This window comes from Pipra filicauda, unplaced genomic scaffold (genome assembly GCF_003945595.2).
Source record: "Pipra filicauda isolate LSUMZ 115617 unplaced genomic scaffold, ASM394559v2 scaffold63_size3267554_pilon, whole genome shotgun sequence".
Classification (NCBI taxonomy): Eukaryota; Metazoa; Chordata; class Aves; order Passeriformes; family Pipridae; genus Pipra; species Pipra filicauda.
Genome location: NW_024104798.1, coordinates 2,874,975 through 2,894,497, shown reverse-complemented (window position 1 = coordinate 2,894,497; position 19,523 = coordinate 2,874,975). Strand labels below are relative to the sequence as shown.

General features: G+C 41.6%; 1 protein-coding gene across 18 annotated transcripts in view; it reads right to left on the bottom strand.

Moving 5' to 3' along the window:
- Positions 1 to 19,523, bottom strand: part of MAGI1 (membrane associated guanylate kinase, WW and PDZ domain containing 1) — a 337,673-nt gene that overhangs the window by 61,216 nt on the left and 256,934 nt on the right. For 11 of the 18 annotated variants that reach the window (XM_039388377.1, XM_039388374.1, XM_027722930.2 and 8 more), the window contains exons 4-8: positions 15,377 to 15,583; positions 12,712 to 12,922; positions 9,148 to 9,230; positions 6,003 to 6,041; positions 1,542 to 1,599 (exon numbers count right to left, since the gene is read on the bottom strand). In XM_039388377.1, the coding sequence (XP_039244311.1) occupies positions 1,542 to 1,599; positions 6,003 to 6,041; positions 9,148 to 9,230; positions 12,712 to 12,922; positions 15,377 to 15,583 (598 nt within the window). The remainder of the gene's footprint in view (positions 1 to 1,541; positions 1,600 to 6,002; positions 6,042 to 9,147; positions 9,231 to 12,711; positions 12,923 to 15,376; positions 15,584 to 19,523) is intronic. The other 7 variants (XM_039388379.1, XM_027722936.2, XM_027722934.2 and 4 more) reach the window with 2 other exon arrangements.

Genomic DNA, 19,523 nt, shown 5'->3' with positions numbered 1-19,523 from the left:
GTGGTGAACACCAGCCACAGATGCTGGGGTGGTGGGGGCACGTCTGGGACTCCCTGCAGCTTATGGTTCATCAACTGTTCAAGAGCCATTTTCAGTAGTGATTTTCTGCAGCAGAGGAGCAGGCAGACCTTAGAAAATTATATCAGCTTAAAGCTCATCTTTCTATCCAAAGTAAAGTTTCCTATTAAGAACTTGTTATTATATTGTCTCCTATCCCATGTGTCTTTATAAAAAAACCTAAAACCCAACACGCGAACAACCAACCAATTTTTCAGGTAATTGTGATAGAAACACTCCAGAGAGTTATGTTCAGAACTTTTTTTCTGCTAAAGATCAATATCAAATCGCTAGAAAAATATTTAGCTAGTCAAATAAAAACAAGTTAATGTGGTCTGTAAAAGATTTCTCATTTCAATGTATTTTCAGAAAGTTAAGAAAACTGATAACTATTTTAAAAATGATATAAACTTTTTCATGATACAATTGTGTCTCAATAAAAACTATTATGCAATAACAGAGTGCCTGAATTGAAGGGACAGAGACAAATGCTAAAATTATAACCATCTTGCTAGCTTAGAGAAAGTAAGTAAAATAAAATTATGTCTTATTGTTGTTACTTTTAGATTTAATTCAATGAGTAAGGAGTGCCACAAAACTAATGGGCATGTATATATAAAGTGACAGGGAAAAATGCTGTAAAGACCTCTTGGCATGGCATTTAATAGCTGAAAAATATTCTTGATGTCTTTGGTAAATAAATGTCAAGCCTTAATTACACAGTTTGCTAACCCTGTTTCCCTAGGCACAGATGGTAGGGTCAGAAATGAGTCAAAGCAGACAGAAACTGTATTCCATATCTATTCTGAGGACTATCATAAGCCATCCTACTAGACAGGAGTATACACATAATTAAAAATTCATTTTATGGGGTCAGTGATGAAACAGAACTCAGATCTCTGGTTTCCCAAAGGAGCGATCGGACATCTAGATAAAGGAGAAGCTGTTCTAATTCCACAGAGAGCCCCATTAAACCTGTAATTCTATTCCCAACAACACAGCCTGATGCAAGAACCTCTGCTGTGGTTGTTTGGTTACATCAGCTTCACCATTCCTCCTCTTGAGTGTCTTCTGACACAATTGAATTGGTGTCTGCTTTGCACACTTGTATTTTGATCATGGCACTGTATGAAGGGGATCGAGCTCAGTTAATTGCACACTTGTTAATGTTCTCTGGATAGAAGTACTTTGTGAGATATAGGGATTCCTGCACACCCCAACCCTGAGTTGCTCCTGTCTTCCTTGAGCTCAACCCCCTCCCAGGGCACTCCTGTCTTCCCTGAGCCCACTCCTACTCCAGGATAGATGGAGAATGGCCAGGCATGACTGCCCTCTCCCCAGCCCTATAGCACCCCCACAGCCTGTAAGGGGACCAGGGTCTCCTCCTCCTTGGCATGAGATGCTCCCAGCAAAGCACAGAGCCCACTGTGAGGAAAGTCTTCCTCCACCCAACAGCCACACCAGAACCAGGGAGCAGCACTTACTCTACATAGTAGACACCATATACGGGATCCTCAATTTTCTCCCAACCAGCAGGCAACTCTGGAAATAGAAAAAGCATTACTGAAGCCTTCAAAGCAGTTTTTCTCTGACAGGCAGCTGCAAAACTCATCAGTAGCTCAGGTTTTGCTTCAGACACTTTTCAGAATGATCACAGCCTCCTTTGAAAGGCTGGCACAGCACAGCACCAACATCCCAGCCTGGGCTCCCTGGGCTGGGTTAACACCTCACTGGGAAGAAGACCATTCTAGCCCATTTTTTATCTGCTTTTTGCATGAAATGAGCAAATGCTCAATGTTCTGGGCATGTCTCAAGTACCCTCCTGGTTTCACCACCAAGGGCAGCAGCTCTGGAGGGAGCACTGCAGGGGAAGTCCATGCAGGCAACAAGCCAGGGGCATTTCAACACCAACCTGTGAAGGTGTGTGAGACTATGGCGAGCAATTGTAGCCCACTGACAGAGAGCACTTTCACCTCCTATACCAGGGCCAAGCCACCGATGCTCACCACTGCTGAAAACAGGATCTTTTTACTCCTCTCTTTGGGATTTGCATTGCTCAGTCACGAGCTCAACACAAAACACATCTTGAAACAGGACAGAGTGAATTTAACAAGAACACTCAGCATATAGAACCCGTGCAAGTGGCTGGCACACACAGATGTACTTCACTGCATAGCACTTAACGTAAGAACACATTGCCACAGTCACATGTAACAGATACTTCCTTTTTTTAATTAGCATAATTAACAAAAAACCAGTTCTGAAGATGAAGTTAACATTTGGAAATGTATCCACTTTTGTTCCTGTTGATTTTCTAGACTACATATAGTACTTTAACTGTAATTACTAAATGTATATAAAAACACTTCAGCATCCAACTGAGGATGTATTACTTAAGGGCCTGATCCTTGTGCCTCTCATTTAAACATAATGTTCCCATTGCCTATGGATAACAAAATAATCATCCTATTAACAATACAGAGTGGTGTGTTTGTGTCATACCAAGAAACAACTCAGAAAAAGGCTCTACCACACCATGGACTGTGCACATGTAGTCCCACAGACCCTGCACATTCATTTAAATTTTAAAGAAAGCAACACCGTTGGATAATACAAGTTCAAATACCCCATGCAAGTTAATTCCTCAAAATTTATCATGAAATAGTCAAGACTGATAGCAATTTATGTTTGTTTATTATCAAATACAAAGATTTATTTTCATTAATGGCACCAGTTGCTGAGCCAATACAATCAACAATGGCCCATTAACTAGAATAGCATTGCCATAAGGACAGAAATATCTCCAGACTGGAGAGGAACAGAATCTATACAAACACACATGGACTAATTACTCAAAGTTTATGTTTGTGTTCAGAATTGGCTGGAGATCAGATGAAATCAATTTTCATAGGTTTTGCTCCATATATCCCTTTTTTGCAGACAAAAGGTAAGTTTCCCATTCTTATCATTTTTTTATCCTTGTTGGGTTGAACATCTTTGGATTCCTTGAGACATAAGCCATTAAATGCAAGCCAATGCTAACTTTTGGGCATGAAGAAACTCTATAATTTTATCAGCAGATCAAGCGCTTCAGAAATAGATATTCCTTTATACCCTGCAAGTGTATGTGAGAAAAAATCAGAAAGCTAGAGGCCAATCTTGAAAGTCTTTTTGCAAAGGGAACTCTCAGGTTTGCAAAGGAGTCCCATAAGGTGAATACACCGTGGGACTGGCTTCCAGATTTTCAGTGCAATTAAATTAAGACCTAGCAGGAGACTGGGAAAATCAAAGGTTGTGGCAGCCATTTAGCTTGTTTCACTATGGTGAAAGTAGAATGGTAAAGAGATCAAGCTGAGGTGGAAGAAAAATAAAAAGTCAATGAGGGAAGGGGGAAATAATGCACAAATGCCTTCAAATGAGTTTTCCACAGCTTTCCTGATAAATGTATTTTGTCTATTTTGGATTATTAAGTGATTTTTATTTTAAAAGTTTAAGCAAATTTTTTTTTTGCCTTTCTTCTGTTCACAAAAGATTTTGATATTAAATTTTATTTTTTTCTCTTTTAAAGCATTTTCACATAAGATTAGAAAAACAGCACTTTCCTAACCCCAAAAATGGCATTATGCCAAAATCTTTACAGTTTACTATCTCTGCAGCTTTCTATTTAAGGAACATATCTCTATGTTTTCAGATGTAACAATATACAAAACTGCAGCTTTTAACACATTTCTTATTGATTATGTAGATGCACTTTCTGACTTCTACAATCTTCTGGAAGTTCTCTAAAGCAAAAAGCAATATTCTCCATAGCCATGTTGCACAGTCTAGCTTCTTAGCTGCTTTAAATTATTCATCTCCCTTCTCTATCTCTCCTGCCAAACTGAAGATGACCCAAAGCATTAGATTTTTATCACAAATACGAGATTTCCAAAAACATTTTGCATTATTAGGAGCCTGAGTGAGCCATATGGCTTTTATTTTGGTACATCCATGCAGCACCCTGCAGTCCCAGAGCATTTGTCAGCAGGTAAATTCAATGGACAAGTATTTAATTTCACAATTTTAAGCCTGGGATAAATACATTGATTCCTACTGAGATGCTCTAGTATCCTGCCCTACATACAGAGAGGCTGGATGAATTCCTAAAACACTACTTCTCCAACCACCAGGTATTTTAGTTGCATCCATGCATCACTATGAAGGAGCTGGAGAGAACCTCAGCACGCTCAGCTCTTACTGCTCTTTGTGAGGCCAGAAGGGTCTGCCCACACGTATGATAAATTCTACACTAAGGGTAAATTTGTGTGTCCTTTTGTTCAACCTTCTGTTAAAAAGAGGTGGCCTATTACTCCATATTCAACACGTCTTGGCAAACAAGCAGCTCTGCAAATCCCCACTTTTTAATTTCCTTATGTTTAGAACAAAAACTGTCGATAAGCTAAGGAGCTAAATATGTGTCACCAAGTAATTTATACTAACCATGAGCTTTCATGCCACCTCCCTAATGTTGCTGCAACGAATTGAGTAATTTGAAAATGTCTTTCTTTACACTGCAACATTTCAACACTCAGCTCAACAGCGTATTGATGGGCTGTGAGCTCAATAAAGCTTATCTGCATTAAAACAAAGGGAACACCTCGTGATGGTCCAGCAAAACACTTGTGTACGTAAGTGCCTGCAGAACTGGGGTCAGGCTTATCAATTAATGAGTTTCCCTGCATCTATTTTTTCAGCTCTTCTCTTGCACTAGATCCTGATAGCAGACTGAAAGAAGGGGTCATTTCTAATTCATTACTGCCTCTAAATTTGTTTTTTTTTCATCCTCTCTCTCATTTTAAATCACTGTTTGTGTAGAGCTTCGTGAGAACCTTTTGCAGGTTGTTGATGTGCATCCACCTACCTCTAATGTTACTTGGTCTGCTGCTGATTATTTGTATGAGTTGCACGTAACACTCACGTACCACTAAATAGAATGCATTCTTCTTGAAATTGTCGTTTCTTTCAAATTTTTGCTCTAAAAGAAGTTAGGCCTCCAACATTATTCCAGGCATACTATTCAGAAGAAGCGCTCCTGGAGCAGTGTTAAAAGTCTGCTGCCGGCTGCTGATGCCATATCCATCACACAGAAGCAGGGAGCAGAATACACTTACTTGGAAGTCATTACAGAAACCAGAGGTTAATTCCCCAGTAATACAATTCCTCCAGTACGCAGAACTACGAACTGTAAGTACAGTCCTTTCTAAAAGCAATAATAGTCCTAGTGGAAATAAAATCCTCTGCAACCTCTTATCCTTTCAGCTTTCTGAGTGCACTAGAGCATAGCTGAACAGAAATAACAACTACCTCCACCATCAGTATAAACACAATGAGCACTGCTGAGATTAGATATCAAGACAGCATCCTTCACAAAAAGATGCAGCAAATAAAAGTGTACCACATCACTGAAAATAATCTGTTTACAAAATCACCGACTGAGGCAAAATTTTCAGCTGCTTCATTCACGAGCTCAGCAGAAGCATCTGATGTAATACTTAAACTTTCTAAATCACATTCAGGTTCTATTGTCTGGGAAATATCTTTGGCCCTGGTGAAAAAGCATCATTAGCTACTTGATTCCAACTTCAGCACCTATAAGCTTTTTCCTGGAGCCAGTGATGCCAAAGGAAAAGCCCCCGACTTCTGCAGGGTCCAGGAGGAAGCAGCTTTGAACCAACTTTGCAAGATTAAGGTCCTCTAGCTTTCTTCAAACTCTCAATCAGTAAGAAAACCACTGTAGATCTGAAGCTAGGGAAAGATTAATGCTAGGGAAGTTTTGCTGATAAATTACGCTTGTTGAAATAAAAAAACTGAAAGATGCAAAATGATACAAAGGAGAAAGTAAGTAATTAAAGGCTTAAAACAGTGCACTTGAAGTCAAACATCAAAACGAGAGATGGATGATTTACCTAGTTCACTGTCCAGTTCCTCCGTGTGTACCCCTTCTTCTCCAAGGGAAGAGCAGTAAATGAGACAGAAAAAATTAAAAGAAAATTTCAGATACCAGCACCAAGCAAGAAATCCCCTACAGCAAACAGCAGAACCGGCACTAATTTTCTACAAGACCAAGCCCAAGCTTTCCATTTATCACACTTCAGTGATCAGAATATTGATGGATCTGATGAAGATAATGAAAAAACTGGTTCTTGCACTCTCAAAACATCTGTACTACTTCCATGTCATGGCTTGATATGGTAAAATCATGCATTTGTGTTGTTCTCACTGTAGTGAGGCTTCTCCCTCAGATCTGCACAGTCCGACCTTCGCAATCCATTCTGCAGACACACGGATCTATCAGAAGGCCAGATATGAATACTAATGAAGAAATCTGAGAGGAAAACCTTGCATCTAAATAAGGACTAACGTAGCAAGATTTTCAAGGAAGTACTTAAATTTATGTGCAAACAAGGTCCAAATGACTTCACTGTCCTACTCAGATGATTTAACATAGGCATGAAGTGCCTTGTTTAACTGGAGGCACAGATCCTCACTACAGTCCAGATGCACTGGTGAGGCCTATATAGGAATGCACCAGTTTTAGCAGGGCACCTGGGACAAAGATCACATAATTTTTCAAAGACACAAAGCCATCAATATTCGCTGTTGCTCCATTTATCATTATCTGCTCCATATTCATAAGTTAACAGTGACACAGATGATTAAAGTATTGCTTAGCCTATAAATAATAATAATGCAGTCTGAAAATGAAAGATGGTGACAAAACAAGAACAAAGATGGTAAAAACAATCTTGGACCTAATACAGCAAAGTTTAAGCCACAGAAATTAATGACAGAACCAACCAGAAAACACAGAGTCACAATATTGCTTAGGAAAATCCGGACACCCAAAAAACCACTTGCACAACCTGTTTGCAAAATATTCTACCAACAGTTGTTTGGGACCATTAGTGTGAAATACAAATTGCAATTTCCTTTGATACCCTAAACAACTGGAAACAAGCAAAAACTTGTTAGGGACACATATCCTGACGAAGCAAAAACACAAAGCAACTGCAACCAAACAAATCTGAAACGACATCTAACATTTATAAAGTCCACAAACAGGATGGGATTGAGCCTGACAACTCACATGCACACACACCAAACAGAACAGAGGAGTCATCCCACTGACTTCAGTGGAATGACACTCAAAAGTGACCCTTGCCAAAAACTGTCCAGCTTCTATGATGCAGCAAAACTAACCTCACCTCTTCATTTTTTTGAAATATAATTATTGTTATGCGCTAAGCAAGATCAGAGCAGACAAGTAAAGCAGTGCAGTACACTGCTGTAACTATGAAGCAACTGGTTTAACTACTGAATGTTAAAAATATCCATTAATGAGCAACTCAGTGAATGAAGTGAAGGGGTGTGTGGGAAGATGAAATTAGCTGATTTTAAGGAGTTGATAAACAAAAATGCCACTGCTCTTCAAAATCATGAACTCAATGAAATACAATAAATAATACCAGCTGTATGTTTCTAATCCCAACAAAATAAATTATTCCAATGTTTGCTTTACAATTGCTAAGAGGACAAGAGATAGACTTTCCCTTCTGTGAGACCTAAAACTGTTTAACAGAGGAGCTTGGCCACCAATTGTAGCCTCATCCTACCAGCTGCTCCTTGCCCTGGCACAGCATGGGACACGCTGACTCACAGTGGCATGTGCCACTTGTTGGCATCACCAGGGACATGGATGTAGTGGGAGTGTCACTGGTAGAGAAAGCCAGAAAAGCAGGAGAGAGCTTTGCCTGCATACATATGTTATTACTTAATTTTGTTCCAGTTATGGTGACCCAGTGACATATCCACTTAGAGAGGCAGAGCAAGGCCTTCCCTAACCCAGCTCCCTCTACCTGTTCTTGACAAATGATACCAGTTGCCAGGGACATGAAACAGGGGCCAGCTCGTTTTTTGTCGGGTCTTTGCACATCCCATGGTTTGAGGGTAGGCTGCACTGTGCACTAGGAAGCGGGTGACCTGCTTCATCACAGTTGCACAGGTAAATTCTCACATCATGCAAAATCTCCCATGTGAAAGGAAGCAGAGGTCGAAAAACTGCATGTGCAAAAATAATAACAGCAGTTCTGGAGGCCAGAGTTGAACCTACCACTGAAAAGGGATTGAGTTGATTCTTTCCTGAAATAAAATTGTAATTTGTACTGAGGTGATGGACACTAGCAGGAGGTTAATCATATTATGAAAACTAATTTTATAAGGACAGCACCTGATGAAGCAAACCCTTTCATTTTTAAGACATGATACTACGATAGCATTATGTTAGCCAAAATTATGCAGTCGAATACCATCACCTTTCCTGGTCAGTAGAGCAACACTTCCACACAGGTTTTCCAAACATTTATTTTTCTAATTCCTTTTTTCTTCCAGCATCTCTGAAAGGATGCAAGGAATGAACCTCCTGTAACACTCCTGCCTGTGGCTGCTCTAAATCGGACAGTGGCTTGCATTTCCAACATCTCAAGGAATACAAAATCTTATCAGTGTAAATTTTCAGTGTCAAAAATCCACACTTTCAAATGGAATTTGTTTTCAGCAATCGTAACACTACACGGACTGTCAGAATTTAACAGTAGAAATGAAGCAATTGAACTATTTCTGCTCAAACAAGGAAATAAGAACATAACTCTTTCAACCCATGTACAGCAGGTGGTTGAAGCGCAACACAAATGGATCAAGCAGAGACCCAGTCGCTCCCTCCTACACAGAGATCCAAGGAGCAAATATGTTGGCCAGCTTTGAGTCTTGTTCGGCATCAGTGACTTTTCAAATGCCTTTGCAAAAACAGAGGCCTCTTACTTGTAGCACCTCCTTGATTTTCATTAAATGATCTGACACCTCAACGCTTGTTTTACATCCACAGTGACTTTACAACAAATAACGGATATTGTCTCTATGCACTTGCTGATAAACCCTTTTCTTAAAAAAAGAAGTCTTTCTGAACACACAGGTTATTAGAAATATAGAAGGGAAAGGAAGAAAGTTACCTAGAAAGGGATGAGACACATTATTTCACCATTTTTAGTCTCTTACCATCATCTTCACATTCTTCTAGAGGCTTCTGCTGTTTGTTCAGGCACCGTGGATCTAGCCAAGATGTTGTTTTTGTGTTATGGCTGGAAACCAAAAATGGAAATATGACCTTTGTTAACAAACCAGAGCTGAAGTATCCGTGACATAAAAGTATATATCCTCTTTATTATTCAACAGACCTGAAGGCATACTTTTGATCCAGAGAAACAGCTCTACAATTTGATGTTTTGCAAACTAGTCTACCAAATCACAAGAACTTTGGCATTGAAAACACAAAGGTAAAAAGTGAAAACATACAAATCAGCATTCCTGACCAGAAGGAGGCACACAGAAGCTGCAATATTATAAATTTCCAAACTTCCATTTTTGGTGGCTTGTTTTTTTAATTCCAAGAGCTGTCTCTAAGCCAAAGACAGAAGTTTCCCTTCCTCCCTAAACTATGCAGTGACCTTTGTTCCTACAAAAGACCTTTGACATGTCTAGAGTTGACCTAAGCATTAGTCAAAAACAGTTTCCAAAGTGAAAACTTTATAATTACAGAAATAAAAATGTTCTGCCAAAGCCTTTGATGGAAGTTGAACAGCTTTACTTTCAACTCTTCCTTTCTACAAGTCCCCTGACAGTACCATGATGCCAGTCCCAGCGGTGAAGGCTGTATAGTAAACAGGCTTAAAATACATTTCTCTAGAAGTTATTTTCTCCCATAATTTCATTTGCATAAGCAGACAATCTGGCAATATAATGCCTCTTCTACAACCTGGTGTCATCTTAGACATAACCTGCAAAGATATCCCTCCAGTCCCCGAGGTATCACTTATCTAGCTTAGCCTTTAACACTGCTTAACAGTTTTAAGTTTCAATACTGTAGTAATGCTATTTACTTCTCCTTCAAGGTCTCAAAGAGGTTTACAAACTGAACTTTAGCCTCACAACAGTCTCATGAGGGCTCTATAAGAGGGCTGTGATCCCTGAGGAACTAACAACCAACCAGCAAACCTGTATTGTACTGCAAGAAAAGGGGACTGCCCTGCTCCTGGGATCTGAGTCAGTAAACAAAAGGTCCTCGTTTTACAAATCCTACTACCCAGCCCTCCCAAGGCAGGATGAGCAAACATGTTTAATCCTTATGTATGTTTCAGAGCAATTAATCACCAACTAGAAAACTGAATGGCAGAAATTCAGCAAGTCAGGCACATTAACAGCGATAAAGCAGAGGGGGTCTGCCAACTTATAAATAAGCAAGTCTGTAGTCTAGCTGAGAAAGAGGGCGGTGGGAGGAGAGCAGTAGAATATTTGCATATTTCTTGCAATTTTGGCTTGCTAACCAAAGGCTCACAACAGTGTAGTTTGCTGAGGCACAGAAAATTTAGCTAAACACCTTTCACATCATACACTCAGAGGGACAGGATTGTGTTACACCTGCAACACACACAGATCTACACACAGGGTAATGAGGGACTGGGATATACTGGGTAATGAAAATCCCAATTAAAGCATCAGAGAAATGTATCTCAACAGCCAAATTGCTTCAGCTACAAGACATCAGGATTGGTTATCTGACACACAGCTCTGGCCTCACTGGACCTGCACTGGTTCTGTGCAAGCAGCTCAGGTGCTCATGCTGCTCCCTTCAGCACCATGGCTTGATACCCAAAATGCCATAGACATTGGTACAGACATCTGAGCCAGCTTGGGTCTACACAGCTCATTAGCTCGCTCTCTTAATTTGATACAAATCAAACTAAATGGTTTCCAGGCTCAGGGTGTCCTTAGAATTAATAGAACTGCAGTCATTCAGTGCTGCATCCATGCTAACACGTTCGTGCACAAAATCAGCCCCATGTGTACGTTCCCCCAAACTGGTCAATCTGCACTGCAGGGAGGGAGCAGCTGGTGCTACCAGAGCTTCACGTCAGACAGGCAGTTGTGTATGCAGGCTACATTTTCCCATCACATATATAATTCTCCTGCAAAAGGTCTGACAAGTTATTTAAGGTGCTACAGTCCTGCAGTGCTAAGAGAACACAAGAGAATTCAGCAGCCATGAGGATGGGTTTGGGGAAATCAGTGGCAGAACTTCTGACTGAAGCACCTGTAAGGAAGGACAGCAGGGGCCCATGTGGGGTCAAAAAGGGGAGCAACCGACTGCTTGGGCAGCATTTAGTGCTCATCATCTGTCCTCCTCCAGGGAGGAAAATGGCAGGCTGGATGGGCTATTACTCAGGCTGTGTTCTATATATAAAGGCCAGAAAGTACGTCAAAGAATGAGGCACCCTGAGGACACAGTGAGGGGCAGAATGCCCCATTTGGGCTAATGTACACATTTCAGTTCCATCTGATGAGAATTAGCACTGTGCCTTCTCAACTTTGGCTTACACTGGGGGGGGGGTTGGTGGAGCTCTTCAGGTAATTGAGAACACCCTGGAAAATGGCCTTTTTTTTTACATCAGCCCTCTCCCAGCTGGGGAAGGCTGCTGGAGTGCTCTGAGTCATCCCAGCTCCTCAGATCTTCTGGCACTCTTCTCTAATGTGCTCCCCCGCCACTGCAGCCAAGGGAAAACCTGCTCTGATGAACCTTTTCATGGCCCTGTCCAAAAGTCCCCTCTCCTGATGACAAGGAAGGACTGCTAGCCCTTACTGCCCTGACCCAGCATAACTCTCCAGAGCACCAGAGGGGCAATTAGTAGAGAAGGTTCTTCTGCACTAACCAGTCACTGGCTTCTGGTACCCAGAGGATATCAGGTTCCACAACTGCATTAAACAGACCATCAAATCCAAAATCAATTCCTAGCCCCCTCCTCTACTTTGGCAGCTAGGGGCTTGAGTTGCAAAGGCTAATTGAATGTTAATGTCTAGCTAAGCTCTGTGCAAGAAATCTCTTCCACTAATAGGTCCTATTTTATAAGTTACTCCTATCTCAATAAATTTAGACAAGTATAATTAGAGACTATTATTTATGGCATGAAAAAAATCAATATCATCATAAAACTGCTGACAGCACTCAGCTCTTAGGCAAAGACTGCAGAGCACAAGGTACTTGTGTTTAAAACTTACTGCGCCTACTCTTCACTGAGCTATTCCTTCTGCAAACCACTGGAGCACATGGACACGTCTGGCCCATTTGCTCTGAGGAGGGGACAACGCACAAAGTCCATCCCTGGCTCTGCTGCTGCCTGCACACAGGAATTGGAGGAATCCCCTTCCGCTGCATTATGCACAGAGGCAGGCGTCAGAAGTGAAGTCTCAGCCCTTTCAATTAGGAGCTTTCATTCCACCCATGAAAACAACTGGCCCGTATTTTATAAGTGTCTGTTGTTTAAGTAACTACCCTCATAAAGCAAGCAATTCCCTCTGCCTTTGAACTCGGGAGTAATTTGGATGTTAATCCAATCAGGAAATGCAAACCCCCTTCCGAAGCAGTAAAGAACAACAGCTCTGCACCATAACTGTATACACTAAATATTTAATACACACGCATACACACACAAAATGCATCCATGGAGGTTTACTTATGCCCAGGGAGAGGGAGAGAGATGGAATTAGAACAACAAAAATGTGCTTTACTCTATAAAATAGACTTCTCCGTTCTCGGTGTAGGCCATCTCCCAGTTTTCCGGCAGAGGACCTAGGTTATCCTCGGCAGAAGGAGGTAGGTATTGAGGGAGGTTCTGAGATGGTTCCGTGGTGGGAACGTTGGTGTGGCTATCAATCACAGACGGCGGGGCTGTCTCTCTCACGATATGCACGTTATGCTCGTCTTGGTCACCAGACTCTGCTGTAGAATAAACAAGCACAGATAAGAGTGAGAATCAGTCTTTTTCTCCTCCTGTTTGCTCTTCCAGGTTTATCCTAGTAGTCTTCCTCTCCTTGCTTTTTAATTCACAAGACAGAGCAACAGATGAACCGAGGGCAGAGCCTCGGCAGTCTTCTTGCCAGCAGGGACGAGCTTGCTTTGCCCACACACACTCTGCCAGCCAGACCCCAGCCAAACAAATCAGGAGCTGTGATCAGCTCCTATGTTCGCTCTCACAGGTCCTGCTGAGGTACCAAATTCTTCCAAGCTGTCTGAGGCCAGGGCTCACTGATGTAGATGAGTTCAATGGGCTTTTGAGCAGGCTTACAGGTTCACTCCTGCAGTGCCGATTGTGGGACAGGGATTAGGAGAATAAAATTTCCTGTTTGAAGAATGATCAAAAGGGGAGATTTTTACAAATGCAGAAGGTTGCCAGAAGCTCAAAGTCAACAAGCTAATGGTGAATGTCTTCACTGCAGTGTGTTATTTTAAATTAAAAATTAAAATGAATGTCAGCACTGCATGACGTGTCCACATGTTGCTGCTCACTGGTGCCTGTTCTTGCTATCTGAGGAGGTTTACTCCATGGCTCATCATTATATCCTTCCAGTCAAAGTCAGTCAGGAGTATTTTAAGATGTATCTGGGCCTTCTCCCTCTAAGGAAACATTTTTGATGCTTGTATCTATGCATCTTTGAGCTGTATCCATGAAACACTGCTGCTCGTTCCCTCCATCCCTAATCACAGTAAATGCTCCCCAGGAAACAGGTCTGTGCCCCTAACTCCTTCACAGAAAGGTTTTGGCAACAATAGACAAATTCTAAAATCAACCTTGTGTCTCCCAAAGGGATTTCCTCTGTTTGGTTCTTGCAGGTATTGAAAATTTATGGCAGTACATCCCATGAGAATATCAGTACAAGCAGCAGTCAACACACTGAGCAAAAGACTGAGAGATCAGTGTCACCCTCTGCCAAGTCCCCGTGGAGTGGGGCTCCACAGACAGGACCTCAACCCTGCTCTCCCGACCAGAGACCATGGACATCCTCCACTCACATCCCACAGCCTTGGAAATAGCTCCTGCACTATTCTAGTTTGTGTGCTGCCATTACCAAAAGACAAGATACTGAACAGAATAAACTGGGAGAAACAGGAAGAAAAATATCTATACCAGTACTCTCAGTGCCTGCTTTTCAGCCTTCCTGGTGTTTGATATTTTTAGGTAGAAGATGACAAGATAAAGAAGCATGAGTGAATCATTGCCAGCTTAAAACTGAGAGTATAAACATGCCAAAAATCTGGAAAACACAAGTCACCGAGAGGTCTTCTAGGGAAGCAGGAGCATTTTAATATGGCTAGCACACTTACATGTGAAATAAGCATAAGGAATCACTTTGGTATATGAGAAATAACTCTTTTCTTGATTCTGTGCCCATTTAATGAAGGCAAGGGGCCAGAGTGTGATAACGTTGTGACAAATGAGCTGCATCTTCCACTATTTCATCTTGTGAAGGAAAACAAGGAAGAGAAATGATGCTCAAGTTACTTCAGGGGCACCAAACTGAGATGGGCAGCAAAGAAATCAGACAGCATCTCCCACCAGCTACCTCCCAAAATCAGACCCCTATGACAAAGGCTGAGGCTACTGCCATGTCACAACAATTCAATTCTTGAAACTGGGCTGAGGAAGCAATGCTCTAAGTGCTAACAAATACTAGAACTGGGGACATGGGGAAGAGCTCTTGCCCCTCAGAGCTTCACAAGCTTCCAGCTGATTTCTGGGGGAACTCAGTGGATCTCCAACAGTGTTTTGCTCTGAATCTGCCTGCACAGCACTTGACTTTAGATCGCAACCATTTCCAGTGATCTTTAAGCCGGTGCTTGATGGTAGTCATGGTGGGACTGAGATCTATGTTCAGCAGGACACAAGGCCTTCTCAAAACACAGAGCTTGCACCCAAGCTTCAGATCTCATTCCTGCAGCTAGCAGCCCTAGATTTGCTGAAAGGTACCTTGGAGAAGAGGACCTTGAAACTGTATGTGATGGGCAGCTCTAGATGCAAGGAAGGGGAAGAACAGCAACGTATTTAGTAAGCAGCAATAATTAATTTCAAATGTAATCCTGGTTGAGTCATTCCATACTGTTTATAACTGTCAACTACAGCTCAACTCTTCCTTGACCTTTCTGCCACTAATGGATTTGAACTTTTCCACATTTCTTTCTCATTCAGCTCAATCCCACAAGGCCTTTTTGGAAAGACACAACTGTGCGTGTGGTTGTTCACACCTGGACATCTTCCATTCAGGTGCTGGTCATCTGTGTTTGAGGTTTGACAGCTTTGCAGAAAACACATTAAAAACAACACACCCCCTGTCAAAACACCCTCCAAAAACCTTCCCCACGTATCCTAATTGACAGACCGCGATATTTTTGCTTTACCTGTGAAGCTACTGCTCATTTCAGGTACATCATCCTCTTCCTCATTCTCTGTATGCACTATGCCAGCATTTTGCATATCATTGTAAGACTTGGTTCGCTTTGGAGTCGACTGCTTGGAGCCAGACTGCAGGTTTTGCAAAGCATCGGTGGAAGTCACTTTCCCACTGAGGGGCTGGCTGGGAGGCTTGGGCGTTCCATAATAGTTACCTAGGCAATAGAGACACATTTGCATCTTCACAAGAGAACAGTTTATAGCAGCAAGGTTTCTATTTTATTTTCTTTACGGTTCCACTAAAATTTCTGCCCCTCCCCGCAAATAAGTAAACAAATAAGCTGACGCACGCCATTCCCATTTCTGGGGGTGCATATTTCATCTCTGCAGCAGACACAGAAATATTTCTTCCCCTTTTAGTTATTCTTGTAGAATCTAAAAGGAGAAGCAATGGTTGCATTGTTTAGGTGCACTGAGCGTACATGGGCTAAAACAAAAGGCAGTCGTGGTGAATAGCAAAACTTCATCTCGTTACATCTGAATTTCAATTAGTAGCCTTTTTACATGTGTGCACCCACACAATGCTGTGGCAGATCTGGAGTGAGCCCTGCAGAAAATAAAAAATTCATGACTGCTATCACCAAGAGAAGTGATGAAAGGCTCGATGGTCTGCTTTAATACACAGGTTCTTTTAGGGGGGATGTTGCATTCAGAAAGCAAAAACTACTCTCTCTCTCTAAAAGAAAACTTTGTCAGAGGAGAGAAAAGACAAGATACCACGTGGCACTGCTTTCTTCAAAGAGGAAATTCAGCAGTTGGGTCAACTTGGGTAGAAGTGAACAACCAGACCTTAAAGTTAAACTTGAAGGAACAAAGATGCACCAACACTTACACAAAAACACAGCTCTCAGCCATCACCAACTGTGATGGAAACAGAGCAAAGTGCTCCCCTGTCATTTTAAGTGACTGTGGAAGAAACACAGAATAAGTGCAGGTTCATTGATGCCAGAACCACATGGAGGTATTTCACTGTCCCTGTTTCACTTCACACCACAGCAGTGCTTCATTTGCCCTGACACACTCCACAGGAACCTCAGGTCTGGAATCTATTCCTGCAGCACTTAGTATTAAAGGAATTCAGACCTATTGCAAGGTGCATCTTTTACTTTTTACACAATGTTCTGCTATATATAACTGTTTTACATAAAACTCCCCAAAATTTTCCCTTTCAGGAATTATTGATAATTTTTGTTTGCCACCTTTGGATTCCAAGGGTAGACTTAAAAATTAACCCTATACCCTCTGGCATGATAAAACATAAAGGATGCCCTCCCCTATAGCTTCAACTGTGGGAACAGTGCAAAACTCTTCTCTAAAATATACATTTACATTTATTTACATTCTTCATCGATCTCCATAGGCTATGTATAACCTGACAGTATTATTTTTCAATTTTTCAGTACATATTTTCTCAGCCAGTGTGGGAGATGATTGTGTTTGAGACCATCTAAGGGACCTGAAGGTGCACAAGTCCGTAGGACCTGATAAGATGCATCTACAGGTCCTGAGGGAACCTGGATGAAGTTGCTACGTCACTTTCCATCATATTTGAGAAGCTGTGGCAGTCCGGTGAAGTTCCCACTGACTGGAAAAGGAGGAACACAATCCCCTTTTTTTAATATAGGAGGATCCAGGGAACTACAGGCCAGTCAGTCTCACCTCTGTGCCTGGCAAGATCTTGCAGCAGAGCCTCCAGGAAGGAAGATCATCAGGACCAGGAATCACCCTGGTTTAGACTGGCAGAGTCCACCTGGGAAGACCACTCAGGACACATCACACGTTGCTATCTTTCCCCCTCACTGTTTCTCATGAGGTAAAGAAGTATTTCTTACAGAGCTGAAGCTGGAGAAGTCGGAGCAGCTCCTCCCTCCATGCTTTTACAGCCGGAGTACTAGGACAGCAACACGTGCAGGTTTGCCTTAGCAAGGTGTGTCCCAGCCTGTACACAACGTCGTGGATTCAGCTCCCCAGGAGCAGCAACACTCTGCAGTGCTTTCATCTTCTGTTCATCATTTCAGAATCTTAAATGTACATTGATGCATAATTTATGGGGGAAAGGAAATTACTTCTTCTGCAAAGAGCCTCTAATGGGTACAAAGGCTCCGCAAGCAGGTTGCAGTCTCTGCTAGAGAAATAATTCTTATGCTCTACATACTGCAGGACTATTTTATACAAAAAGAGGAGGAATGGAGGAGAGAGAGTGCAAAGGGAAAATACAAAGGTAAGTGGGCAAACAAAAAGAATAATTAACCCTGCTCCCACCTATCTTCTTTGGCATTTCTCATGAACGATCACGCTTTTCTGGGATTTTGGGGTCCTTTTTTTAGGTTGTTTCTTTGTTTTTCCAGGGGAAAAAAGAAAGTGTTTCTTAGGGATATAAACTGCTAAGCAGGGAGAGCCATGTGTGTGCCATACACGTGAAAACAGCTTTTATTTATGGCACTGCACATCACTGTTTTGTGGTCTGTTTTAAATGGTTAAATCATTTAGGATGGATGCAAGAAAGTGAATGAAGGGGATATATAGATGTTAATAGTAAGGATTTTATTTCCCCTGGACAAGAACATAACACAGATGTTACCATTCCTCTTCCAATTACAGAGAAATATATGATTATATCTTTGAATTTTGTTCCTCTTCAGTTCCTCTAGCAACAGCAAGGCTGGAGTTCCTAACAGTCCATGGAGAGCTGTTCCTCAGCAGAAAAACAGGTTTCTCTAAAGTATTTCAGATTTTCTTACACAGAAATCACTAGTCATTTTTCAACCAGCCATGGCTGTTGACACTATGATTAATGAACAATTATTTTCTATGAAGACAGTGTTCTATCTTAGAGGATCCCTCTAAGTATACATGAGCATATAAAAAGAGCAAATATGAATTTGAAACTGAGCATGGCTCTGCATGTGTGGGTTTTATGGGAAATGCAGCCATTGGGGCTGAACTTTTCTTTTTTCTCCACAGGAGGCAGATTAAGCCTGAGTCAATATTCTAAAAAAAAAAAATCACAGCTCTTCCTTCAGATTCACACAAGGACAAACAGGCTGGGGAAATAACCCAGCTTATGATGAAAATCTTCAAAAGAATGCACCAACCCAGCTTCCAGGTGACATGGAGAATGAGAGAAAATGGAAATACTATTTTTTCCTCATAATTGCTGGATGCAGTCAGATTTATTTTTCTTCTCTAAGAAGTTATTTTTGAAAATGTGGCACATGGGCCTGAGTGTGGGGGCAGACACACTATTAGGGGTGGCTGGTACCTAAAATTATCATCAAAACTCATGTTTCATCCTAGAAATCGGAAAGAGAAAATATTTACCCTGTGACTCAGAAATCCAAACGTGCCCCATTAACAACAGTGAACAGCCCAGCAAGAGTTTTACAACACTCAGACTTGACATTATTCATTCAAATTAAATCTGCCAATGTTTACCAAAAAACATACATTTAAAAATATGCTTTAACTGTGTTTTGCGAGCCACTTGTAAGCCTAAAGAAGGGGCTAACTCCACAGCCAGTGTAATTTGTACTGAATATCCAATCAGCTCTAATTATTAACAGCATGTTACATGTGCATACACAAGCATCTGTCATCCCAGAGGATCCCAAAACATTTTCTGAAGTCAGCACAGTAGTTAAGGCAGGACTCCCTGGGGTGCTGAGCTCAGGTGAAGCTCCACGAAACTTCTGAGGACTGTGACCCCAACAGGATGTCTCAAAGCTGGAAAGGAACAGCCTGTCTCCCAGACAAAGGAGATTTCTTGAACAAGGCGGCAGGAAACCCTCTACTTTTCTGTGGAAATGCCAGTTCTGAAGCAGCCAGCATGGCATAAATGGCACTTTCCCATGTCTAATTCCTATGGGAACGGGGCTTCTAAGTTTACCCTCTTCTCAATCCCATTTGAATCCTGCCTACAGCAACTGAATTAATAGCTAATAACAATGCATTCACTCAGCAGATGCACATACCATTAGCTGAATCCCTTGTCATCACCTTTCACTAACCCTTATTTTATTCAGTCCCTTGGTGCTTAATACTTATTTAACCACAGCTGAAGTTCGATGGCAGCTTTTGCAGCCAAATCCATGACTT